The 12,927-nt window shown below is 38.9% G+C and overlaps 1 protein-coding gene across 1 annotated transcript in view; it reads right to left on the minus strand.

Annotated features, from left to right (window-relative positions):
• Nucleotides 1–12,380, minus strand: part of IGSF10 (immunoglobulin superfamily member 10) — a 39,091-nt gene extending 26,711 nt beyond the window's left edge. Inside the window, exons 1-4 of the mRNA XM_082625289.1 lie at nucleotides 12,249–12,380; nucleotides 10,528–10,722; nucleotides 9,017–9,146; nucleotides 5,830–6,220 (exon numbers count right to left, since the gene is read on the minus strand). Of these exons, the coding sequence (XP_082481415.1) occupies nucleotides 5,830–6,220; nucleotides 9,017–9,146; nucleotides 10,528–10,721 (715 nt within the window). The 5' untranslated portion in view covers nucleotide 10,722; nucleotides 12,249–12,380. The remainder of the gene's footprint in view (nucleotides 1–5,829; nucleotides 6,221–9,016; nucleotides 9,147–10,527; nucleotides 10,723–12,248) is intronic.
• Between the last annotated feature and the right edge of the window lie 547 nt (nucleotides 12,381–12,927).

The raw sequence follows: 12,927 nt of genomic DNA on the forward strand, positions 1-12,927 counted from the left end.
ATACTGCAAAGCCACAGTCATCAAAACAGTATGGTACTGGCACAGAACATAAAAATATACATCAATGGAACAGGATAGAAAGTCCAGAAATAAACCCATGCACCTATGGTCAATTAATCTATGACAAAGGAGGCAAGACTATACAATGGAGAAAAGACAGTCTCTTCAAAAACATGGTTCTGGAAAACCTGGACAGCTACATGTAAAATAATGAAATTAGAACACTCTCTAACACCATACACAAAAATAAAGTGGATTAAAGACCTAAACATAAGAGTAGGTCCTATAAAACTCAATAGAGGAAAACATAGGCAGAACACTCTTTGACATAAATCGCAGCAATATCTTTTTGGATCCATCTCCTAGAGTAATGAAAATAAAAACAAAAATAAACAAATGGGACCTAATTAACTCAAAAGCTTTTGCACAGCAAAGGAAACCATAAACAAAAAGACAACCCACAGAATGAGAGAAAATATTTGCAAATGATGAGACTGATAAGGGATTAATCTTTACAAAATTTACAAACAGCTCATGTAGCTCAATATCAAAAAAACAAACCCAATAAAACAAAAAATGGGCAGAAGACCTAAATAGATATTTCCCCAAAGAAGACATATAGATGGCCAAGAGGCACATGAAAAGATGCTCAATGTTGCTAATTATTAGAGAAATGCAAATCAAAACTACAATGAGATATCACCTCACACCAGTCAGAATGGCCATCATCAAAAAGTCTACAGACAATAAATGCCGGGGGCTTCCCTGGTGGCACAATGGTTGAGAGTCCGCCTGACGATGCAGGGGACACGGGTTTGTGCCCTGGTCCAGGAAGATCCCACATGCCACTGAGCGGCTGGGCCCGTGAGCCATGGCCGGTGAGCCTGCGCATCTGGAGCCTGTGCTCCACAATGGGAGAGGCCACAACAGTGAGAGGCCCGTGTACCGCAAAAAAATAAATGAATGAATGAATGAATAAATGTTGGAGAGGGTGTGAAGAAAAGGGAACACTCCTACATTGTTGGTGGGAATATAAATTGGTACAGTCACTATGGAAAACAGTATGGAAGTTCCTTAAAAAACTAAAAATAGAGCTACCATATGATCCAGCAATCCCACTCCCGGGCATATATCCAGGGAAAACTATGGTTAGTAAGGATACATGCACCCCAATGTTCATTACAATAGGCAAGACATGGAAGCAACCTAAATATCCATTGACAGATGAATGGATAAAGAATATGTAGTACATATAAACAATGGAATAATAGCCATTGAAAAGAATGAAATAATGCCATTTGCAGCAAGATGGATGTACATGGAGAGTATAATACTAAGTGAAGTAAGTCAGACAGAGAAAGACAAATATCATGTTATCATTTATATGCAGAATCTAAAAAAATGATACAAATGAACTTATTTACAAAACAGAAACAGACTTACATACATAGAAAACAAACTTATGGTTACCAAAGCTGAAAGGTGGGGTGGAGAGATAAATTGAGAGTTTGGGATTGACATATACATATACTGTATATAAACTACATAACCAACAAGGACCTACTGTGTAGCACAGGGAACTATGCTGAATATTCTGTAATAACCTAAATGGGAAAAGAATTTGAAAAAGAATAGGTATATGTATACATATAACTGAATCACTTTGCTCTACACTTGAAACTAACACATTGTAAAACAACTATAGCCCAATTTAAAAAAAGACCATAGATGGCTGGTGGACTCATTTGTATTCACCATCCAAATGGCTATTTAATTGATAAAATCTTAACAAAAACTGAATACTATGTTCTAGGCACTTTCTAGGGGATAGAAATAGGTAAATTAGACATAGGAAAGGCAACACACCTTCCTAGTAGGGATGAGTGCTGAGCAGTTTGTGGCTGGGAGCCCTTCAGGCAGAAAAGTGCTCCAGACAGGGAAGGAGCAGGTATGAGGTGGTAAAACAGTGTGCGGTGTGTCCGGGATGAGAGCTGGAAAAGAAGGAGAAGAGGCTGAGAGCCAGCAAGGAGCATGCTGGGAAGACCTGGCATGATGGGCCAACGAGCTTGGGCTTTGTTCCCTAGGCCAGGGTCAGCAAACTTTTTATGTAAAGGGCCAGACAGTGAAGGTTTTATGTTTTGTGGACCAGAGATCTCTGGCAAAATGGCTCGACTATGCCACCATGGCACCAAAGCAGCCATAGATGATATGTAAAGAACTGGGCATGACTGTGTTCCAATAAAACTCTACTGATGAAAGCTTGTACAGGGCTGGAATTGGCCTTTGGGCTGTAGTTTGGCAATTCCCGGGCTCTATTAGGTCATTTAAAAAATTCTTTAGTATGTAAAATAACTGGATTTCTAACAGTCAGTGGCATACTCTACCTGATGAAATGTTAGCTGCTAATCATATATATTAGCCTGATTTTATTACCAGAGCATGTAACTAGCAAAATGGCAAGTAGGTTTAACACTCTGTAGGAACTGAGCACAGAATCACTTCTCCCTATGGGCAAAATCTTATTTCTTCTTTCACTTCTACCTTTCTCAGATGAGTTTCCCCATTTGCTCACCATCCTCTCCCTGTAGTCCAGCTAGCAACCGCATGAAAATCCAGCAGTTCTTTCTCATTCCTCATTCTCCTTTATTTCTCCATAGCATTAGAAACTATTGGGAAAACCCCGCTCAGTCCCTACTGCCTGTTAGGTATCTGTGAAGCTACTTTCAGGTGTGGTCACCTCATAATTCAATTTCTCATTCCCCAGACATGAAACACAATGAGCACTTCCTAGTTGGGTTCCCACTTCACCCCCCTTCCCCAGGTCCATCCTTTCCACTGCTCACAGATTGGCCATCCCTAAAAAGCATTTCATTGGGAAACACTGCATTCAAATCTTCCACTGTAAAATCTCCCTTTTGTCGATAGGATAAAATTAAAAAATTTAGTCTGGCATTCAGCACTCCCCACAGTTGGGTTCAAAACAGTCTATAAATAATAAATGCTAGAGAGGGTGAAGAGAAAAGGAAACCCTCCTACACTGTTGTAATTGGTGCAGCCAGTATGGAAAACATACTGGAGATTCCTTAAAAAAACTTAAAACAGTTACCATATGATCCAGCAATCCCACTCCTGGGCATATATCTGGAGAAAACTCTAATTCAAAAAGGTACGTGAACCCCAGTGTTCATAGCAGCACTTTTCACAATAGCCAAGACATGTCCGTTGACAGATGAATGGATAAAGAAGATGTGGTAAATATATATACACAATGGAATATTATTCAGCCATAAGAAAGAATGAAATAATGCCATTTGCAACAACATGGATGGACCTAGAGATTATACTAAGCAAAGTAACTCAGAGAAAGACAAATACCATATGATATCATTTATATGTGGATAATCTAAAATATAACACAAATGAACTTATTTACAAAACAGAAGCAGACCCACAGACTTAGAAAACAAACTTATGGTTACCAAAGGGGAAAGGGGGTATATAAATTAGGCGTTTGGGATTAACAGATACAATACTACATATAAAATAAACAACAATGTCCTACCGTATAGCACAAGGAACAATATTCAATATCTTGTAATAAACTCTAATAGAAAAGAATATGAAAAAGGATATATATATACACACACGTGTGTGTGTGTGTACACACACACACACACACACATATATATATATATATATATATATATATATATAACTGAATCACTTTGCTGTACACCAGAAACTAACACAACAAATCAACTCTACTTCAATTAAAAAAACCCAAAATACCTTGCCAGTCTCTACTGACTCCATGCCAGGCAAATTGGGCTGTTCACTGCCCTCTTCATGAGACTTATCCTATCTGTTTTTATGTACAAAGCAGTTTCTCCATCCCAAATACGTTATAGAAAAAGGTCTGGACTTTTCAGTTTCTACTTTCTAGCTGTGTGAGCTGGGTGGCAATGAAAATCATGATAATACTTCACGTTTGTTGAGTGCTTACTTTGCGTCATATGTTGTGCTAAGCACTTTATATGTATTATTTTAATTATTTTTCCAATTATTATTATCCATATGTCACAGGTGAGAAAACTGATGCATAAAAGAGTCTAAATGACTAGCTCAAGATACCCAGTTTTTCTAAGCCTCAGTTTCTTCATTTGTAAATTGAGGATTATTGTGAGGATTAAATAGAAAGCATCGAGCACAATGTCAAACACAAAATGAGTATATGTTACCTTTCTGCTCGCTCCCTATTATTCCTTCCTGTCCTTTCGGTATACCTTTTGTGCCCCAGCACAATTTTCCTCCATTTTAGTCAAGGCAGAAGTAACTTACTGACTCTGGCTCCTATAGAACTAAATCTTCAATATAAGCATTTTGATGTTTTTCATCCATAGCCTTATTATCTTTTTATGTGTTCATCGTACTTACCTACAAGACTGCAAACTCTAGAAGAGCAAAGGTGGTGCCTATTGGCCTAAAGTAGTTCACTTTTTGACTAATTATATTGACTGACTACATATATATATACATACATATATACATATGATTGTGTATCTATATATATATACACACTATATATATACACACACACACAATACATATATTTCACCACAGCAACTTCAAATTGTCCCACTTTTCTCAAGCTTCCGACCTTGACCCCTTCCTAGCACCCTCCTCAGCCACCTCTCCTACAACGTCACAAAGAAGGAAAAGCCATCAGATAAGAACTTTCTTACTCTCCTCCCCTAGACCCAGGAACTCGCCTCTGTGCCAATCTAGTCCTTCCTCTCCTACCTCCTAAGGAAAATCCCTCCCCTATGGCTGGGTCTTTTGCTCTCCAGTCATCTCAGGGGACTTGCTCCATTGATGATCTGCTCCTTCTGCAATGTTGCTACCTTCTCCTGCTCAACAATCTCGTCTCACCTTAAGCATGCTCAGGTCTCTCTGATGCTCAGAGTCCTGAGTGATGGCACATTTCTATCTAGTGGCCACCATTCCTCCCTCGCCTCAAGCCAAACCTCTCCAGAGTCAACTGTGGCCCTGCCTCCCCCTCACCCCTGCACAGCAATCCAGCTCTCATCGATCTTTCCAAAGTAACCAACCACCCCTTTGATGCCAAAATCAATGGGACTCCTTTCAGTCATTGCCTAAGGACTTGATTAACTGAAAAGATTCATCAGATTTTAACAATAGTGCAATTAGTTGTTTGTCCATTTTCCCCAACAAGAATGTAAGCTCCATGAAGGCAGGGACCTTAATCAGTTCTGTTCACTTTTGGATCCCTATGTTCTCTCTGGCCTCTTGTACATAATAAGTTTACAATAACTACTCAGTGACTGAATGGATCTTGCCCACTTCTTGGTAAATTCTACTTTCCCCATCAAAGCATGTTTTACACTCTGATTGTCTGCTTATCTGTATCACACCAGAAGTGTAGTTAGAGCAGAGACAGTGCTCTTGGTAGTTGCATCACTGGGCACAGGGCCTTAAATAGAACTCCAAAACATATGTATTGATCGAATGACTGAAGGGAAGATAAGAAGAGGGAAGGGCTTTTATGCCTTGTGGTAAGTAGGGAAGAGTAACACACAATACATTCTTATTTCCCAATCTTGCTAAAGGCCAGGAGTGATGATTGGATAGTTGACCGGAATTAATGAAAGATTATTCATTAGTGAATTAAGAGAGTTCATTCTCATTGAATTATTAAGCTTTCATTTTCTTTCCAGCTAAATTACCTTGGCACTCCCTACTTACTGGTGAAACACCTCCAGGCAGATTTCTTCTATTGAATTAGGACAAAGAAAGAAACAGTCCACGTACCTGGCTTCTCCCGTATCCAGTCAGACAACCATTTCAAATGACAATCACAGGTCCAGGGATTCCCATGAAGATAAAGGCTTTCCAGATCAGGCATATAGGTGACCATCTCTTGAGGGATGGAGCTCAGAAAGTTATCAGACAAGTATAGGTACTTAATGAAAGATGTTTTAAATATCCGGAGGTAGCACAAGGAGACAAATGTATCTGGATGAAGCTTAGTGAGCTGGTTCCCTTCCAAGTGCACCAGTCGGAGAGAGGTGAGTCCATAAAAAACCTCTGGGTTTATAAACTCGATATTGTTGTGGTCCATATGCAACCGTGTCAAGCTCCTGAGACCATAGAAAGTGTCCTTCTGAAGTTTTCGAACTTTGTTATAGCTCATTTTTAAGACCTAAGAGTAAAAAGAACACACTTATTTTGTCAAAGGAATTATCACAAAAAGGAAAATCATATCCATAATAAAACATACGTTGAGATTAATCCAATGCAGTGTATGTACCTTGTTTGGATCCTAATTCAAACAAACCAGTTGCAAATCAAGTATGAGAACATCAGGGAAATTAGAATATTCATGAACAGTTTATGATATTGAGGAATTACTGCTATAATTTTAAGGTATAATACTGATATTATGGTTCATATTAAAAGATTCCATAACTTTGACATATATATTGAAGTACTTATAGATGAAACATTATGATATCTCAGATCTGTTTCAAAACAATGCAGTGAAGTAGAAAAATAGTGGGTGGAGATACAGGTGAAACAAGATCTGTTATGTGTTGATAACTACTGAAGCTGGGTGATGCTGCATTGGGGATCATTATATTCTATTTTTGTATATGGTATACTTTTTAAAAAACGTATTATGGAAATTTTCAACCATATATAAAAGTATCTTGACATTTCAAGTAAACTTAAGCCTTCTTGAACCTGAATTTTTCATAAGAAATATGATTTTATCTTTCACATTTAAAATGGCTTTGGACTTCCCTGGTGGTGCAGTGGTTAAGAATCCACCTGCCAATGCAGCAGACATAGGTTCAATTCCTGGTCCGGGAAGATCCCACATGCTACGGAGCAACTAAGCCCGTGCGCCACAACTACTGAACCTGTGCTCTAGAGCCCGTGAGCCACAACTACTGAAGCCCATGCACCTAGAGCCCATGCTCTGCAGTAAGAGAAGCCACCGCAATGAGAAGCCTGAGCACCACTACAAAGACCCAACGCAGCCAAAAATAAATAAATTTTAAAATAAATAAATAAAATGGTTTTACTGAGATATAATTCACATGCCATAAAAATCCACCTTTTTATTTATTTTTTTAAAAGATTTTTTTTTGATGGGGACCATTTTTAAAGTCTTTATTGAATTTGTTACAATGTTGCTTGTTTTTTTGTCTTGGTTTTTTGGCCACAAGGCATGTGGGCTCTTAGATCCCTGACCAGGGATCAAACCCACAACACCCCCTGCATTGCAAGGTGAAGTCTTAACCACTGGACCACCAGAGAAGTCCCCCAAATCCACCTTTTTAAACCGTACAATTCAGTGGCTTTTAGTATATTCACAAGGTTGTGCAACCATCTCCACTATCTAATTTTAGTACATTTTCATCACCCCAAAATAAAAACTGATACCCATTAGCAGTCATTCCCCCCCTCCTCCTAGCCCTAGAAAACCACTAATTTACTTTGTTTCTGTGGATTTGCCTATTGTCAACATTTTAAATAATGGATGATATAATACGTGGTCTTTTGTGTCTGGCTTTTTCCAATTAGCATAATATTTCCAAGACCCACCCCTGTTGTAGCACGTATCAGTCCTTCATGCCTTCTTATTACTGAGTTGTATTCCACTGTATACATGTAATATATTTTGTTTATCCATTTATGAGTCAATGGACATTTGGGTGTTTTTTATTTTTTAGCTATTATGAGTAATATGATTTTTAATTGATTTTGAATTGAAATTAAAAGTTTTTCAATATTTCAAGTGTGTGGGTATTCTCCAATTCCTTCTCCAGTTACCACCTGAGCATGCTCCTTCTCCCAGAAAGAAAAGAAAAAGAAATGCTAGCAAAAACAATGATTTATCATCATATTTTCCTAATTTGACCTAATCTGTCATCTCTATTGAGAATGTTTTTCTGGAATGCCAAGTTCCCTAATAAGCAAAGAAAATTGAAATTGACAACATGGAACAGCTTTGCCCCAAATATTATCAAACTCAACGTTCATCAATATCTCTGGAAAACCTGGTCAAGAAAACAAATATGTGTGAATTCCATGAACGAAATGTATTCCATCTAATCCTCTGAAGATATATATTCCAAATAAAGCCTGATTAAGCCAAACCAACAGAATCACATATCTAGACGTAAATCTATGGTTTTACAGAGGCTTAGTGTGATGTGAAAAGGCTCACACTGCACACTGGCATTTATCTTTTCTAAGGATAGAACTGACTTTATTTTATTGCACTGTATCTCTTCTATGAGGAGCTTTAGGAAACATTTTTATTTTCTAATTTAAAATCAGATGTGGTTGTCCTTTTCCTGAACAGTAGTTTTATTTTTTAATTTACTGAAAACTTGAGTTAGCTTCTCAAAAGCCTCAAGTCCTACTTACAGCAGACATACTGATCTTTATGCCTGCAGGTCCCTGCATTCCCTTTGTTCTTGTTCCTAAGATTTCTTCTACCTTTTGCTTTCTTTCCTACTGGAGTGGTAATTCTTACAATATTCGATGCATTTTTGGAAGTCCCCGTAACTGTAAAAAAGTTTTTTGAGTAAGGCAGTGTGTAAGTAAAGTGAAACTTAAAAGTATATTGCTCTATAGAAAGCTAACTTCTATGTAAAGACAGCAATTAATTTTAGAAACTACATTCAATTCCCAGATGAACATGACTAGAAGTGGCCTTTTAGGATTAAATTTTAAAGGTTTAGTAATCCTTGGGCATTGATAATTTTTTTCTTTCTATGAGCCTGAGGTATGAGAAAATCAGAATTTTCTTATTATTCTAATTTCCACATACAGTTGCATTTAAAAAGAAATCAGTTATTTGACATTTTCCCTTGATGTCTACATCTAATTTACAGAGTGTTGATTTGGGGGTTCTCTAGGAACAGGTAGCTTTTGGAGGCACATCTCACCTCATTAACCTGCCCCTCCCCCACATCAGTCTCACCTGCAAGGCCTGCAAATCTGAGAAGGTCTTAGGAAGGATTGTGTGAATGCCATTGCTGTGTAGCATTAGTAACTCCAACTTGTTTAGGCCAGAAAAATCCGTTTCTGTCAATCTAACCAAACTGTTGTACCTGAAATAAAAACATCATTCTAGGCATAAGCTACGTCTGTCAACTAAAGTTCAAATGTCAAAGCAAAACCCAACAAACACACACATAGAACTGAATTTCACTCCCCGCCCCCCTTTTTATTTCTTGTGCTCTAAGGAGATAATCCAATGCTTGAAATATTGTTGAAATTCATCAGATGCCACAGAAGGTCAGCCCTCCAACCCAGCCCTTGCAGTCTCAGTTACAATCATCTTACTCAGATTCCTGGAAAACGCCACATCCCTTCTCATTTTCAAACCTTTGTACATATGCTGTTCCTGCAGGTTGGAATGCCTTTGCCTCTAGCCCTACTTGTGAACACTGTTAAGACCCAGCCCATTCTCTAATAACATGGCCCCCTTGTTCTCCCAGGTGTAATTCATCATTATGAAGTAATGGTTAAGAAACCTGGGCTCTGAAGCCAAATGTTTTGGGTACGATTATAAACTCAGGTACCTGGGAGTAGGGCTGACCCTGGGTTAAATCAGTAACCTTTCTGTGCCTCAGTTTCCTTATCTATAAAATGCAAATAATAGAACCTACTTCAAACGGGTTATGAGGATTAAATGAATGCATACATGAAGAGTGCTTAGCTCAATGCCAGGACACAATGTTAGCTATTATTATTAGTGATTGTTCCCAAGGCACTTCGTATGCTCTATTATAGTTCTTATTAAATTGTACTAATTATACAACTGTCTTCTCCCTTTAACTATGGTTTCTAGAAATGAATAATATATCTTGTTCATCATTGTATCCCTGGTACCATCATTGTGTTTGGCCCATAGTAGGCGCCCACTAATGTCAAATAAATGATGTTAAGTCTGCTTGTATGTGCATTCACACACACAGCTTTTCATCGACTTTTAAAATACAGTTGCCTTTTAGCAGATTTAATTTACGCATTTTTAAAGCCTTTTAAATAAGTCAGTTTCTACGGAGAAAAAATCCAAGGGCCTTAAAAAACGATCTAGTTGAGTTTTCATATGTATATCTTTTATGTATAAGAGGACGCTTCCAGTTGTCCTGTTACCTCTTACTGATATAATGCTAATTCTTAACAAGAGCTATATTATTATCCAGCAAAAATGTAGCCAGAATGAAGCTTTTCTATAATCATGGGACTCTCAGCCTACCACGAGTGACTATGGGTTCTAGAAGAACTTTCTCTTCGTAAAAGTTTAACAGAAAAAAATTTTTTATTGCCCCAGCAAGCTTAAGATCCTCATGTACTCATTTCAGAAGAGAAATATTGTTAAAAGAATTGTGGTTAATCTCCCAAAGTCACAAGTGTTTTGAGGACAAGTCACCAGTGTAATCAATCCCTCCTTGAGAAGGAAGCAAGACAAGGGCCCCTGCGCACCCTAGATTGATACGTTCCACGTTGGGCGGGATGCTGTGTGGGATGGAGGTCAGGTACCGAAACGTGCAGTGCACCTCTGTAGGCACGTAACAGGCACAGCGGCGAGGACAGGCCCTGCCCCCGGGGAAGACCACCAGGCAGACTGCAGCGAAGGAGACCAGTAAGCTGGTGCTTCCCCTGCTTTTCACCTTCATCCTGAAAAAACATCATACCTCGGAGTTATAAATATGGTTTGAGCAAAGTTCCAGTAGACCACACACAGTAACTGGTAATCTGGGAGACCTTCCTAAAAGGTCGTAAGGGGCCAATTTCATTCACAACTTTTATGGTAAAGCTTACTCTTTACAAAGCCATAGTGTATGCTGGCCTCATATGGATCCTTGTGATCAAGCAGGATACTTATTGTTGTGAAATTCCTTTACAGCTTTTCACTTCTTAATGAAAAGCAGCAATCCCTATTACTTAGAGATTCATTAAAAAAGGAAAGTGGAAACCATAATGGAGATATTGTGACAACTGAAGTACATAAAGCTTAGTTTCCTGTTTATGCTTTAGTTTTTTAGACTTTAAAAAACTGATTATAAAACTAATACATGTGCAACAGAAAATTTAGACGCTGTAAAGAAGTAGAAAAAAGAAAATAAAATTACTTATACTTCCCACCACCCAGGTATAATCAATAACATTTTTCTGTACTCCTTCCAGCCTTTTACATATTGGGTTGTATATTACTGCATATATATGATCAAATGAAATTTCATAACACATTTTTATCATTGAACATATGTTTGATTTTTCATTTTATTAAACCTCCTTCAAAACCATTTTTAAGAGCTGTAATAATCCACTGAAAGGATGAATAAATCTCTTTCTAACACATCCTCAAGTCCTTGACAAAAAAGACACATTGTACGTGTCACTGCCAAATGATGACCATAAGTAATCGTAACTGACCGGCTGAGAGGGCTTGAGCTTTGCACCTGCGCCGCAGCGGGCCACGCTGACCCCTCGCAGGCATTATGCTGTCTGCTTTTGCTCTGCTTAGAACATTCCTCTGCCTCTTTTCTTGGTCCCTTCTCCTCCTCGTCCTCACGTCTGCCATGGGGGTGGGGGCGCATAACCAGGGAAGAAATACGCCCAGCTTGTTGGAAAAAATGGTATCTGTTACCCACATGTGGGTCAAGCCCAAGGATCCAAACCTAGTTTTTGCCTGAAATTCAGACTATACAAAGATTGTAATAACATCTTTATTATGCTTCTCTAAGAAAAGTGACCTTCATAGAATGGTTTCTTTTAGATTCTACCAGCAACCATCCTTTAGCTATAAACCACATTTAAAAAAACATGAATGCTGAATTGCTTGTATCTCCATATAGATAGAAAGATAATGGAATTATTAGAATATGGCCCCAATTAAAATTTACTATAGGATTAATCACATGACAAATTTTGTCACTGTAACCATCTGGTTACAAACATTTTAACTAAATGTCGTATGATTGGAGACAGCATTTCCACCTTCTTATCATTAGGTAAGCAAAGAAAGGAATAATAGGATGAAGCTAGTTCTCTCATCCAGCTAGAAAAATAGAAATTACGGGTATGCCCCCTTGAGAGTGATTGAAAAGAGAATCAAAAGTCTAAAAGAACACGTGGATAGTGGATTCCCACAGACTTGAACCTGAAAATGTGTATAAGAAATAGATGGAAATTGACAATACCTGAGCTCTTCTGTCCTGGTCCTAAGTGCTCTCCTGACACAGGCAGAGACTGAAAATCTTCCCAAGAAATGGAAGATCGTATCCAAACCTGAGTAAGGAAAAGTTCTCTGCTCCAAAGTGAAGCCAGTGGCTTGGTCTTTCTGGCTTGCAGCTCAGGGGTATTACTCTGGAGAGAGACCTGGAGGCACCCCGCAGCCGCAGCTAGATAACCGGAGCTCACGTGAATCAGCAGCGTGCCTTTATAACTGTTGCTACAGAAACAGGAAGCAAAGTGGAGCTTTTAAAATGTCCTTTCTCCTCCCTCAACGGTGTGCTTAAATTCCCCCTAAAGTTGTCATTTAAATATATGTATTAATATCACTCCCTTTTGCCCCCAAGTCCCAGCAGCTTCTCCTCCCTTATCCTTTTTGGGCAAATCTGTCATAAGCACCCACAATAAGGGTCTCCACCTACTGGTGAATCTTTGCTCAGAGTTTGTCTTTTGCTTGGCATCAGTCACCGAAGACACGACCTTCTCCTGTTTGCTCTAATCCTCCTCCCTCTTTGGCGCGCGCTCTGCTGGCCCTGCCCTGGCTCGGGCCCCAGGACTAGCTGCATTCCCACGCCAAGCCCCCTCTCCGCTGCCCCTGGCCCGGGCATGGGTCCTGTCCCCTTCCCCGGGAAGGACTGCCAGAGCCGC

The sequence above is a fragment of the Mesoplodon mirus genome (assembly GCF_964341445.2).
Source record: "Mesoplodon mirus genome assembly, chromosome: 6".
NCBI classification, from domain to species: domain Eukaryota; kingdom Metazoa; phylum Chordata; class Mammalia; order Artiodactyla; family Ziphiidae; genus Mesoplodon; species Mesoplodon mirus.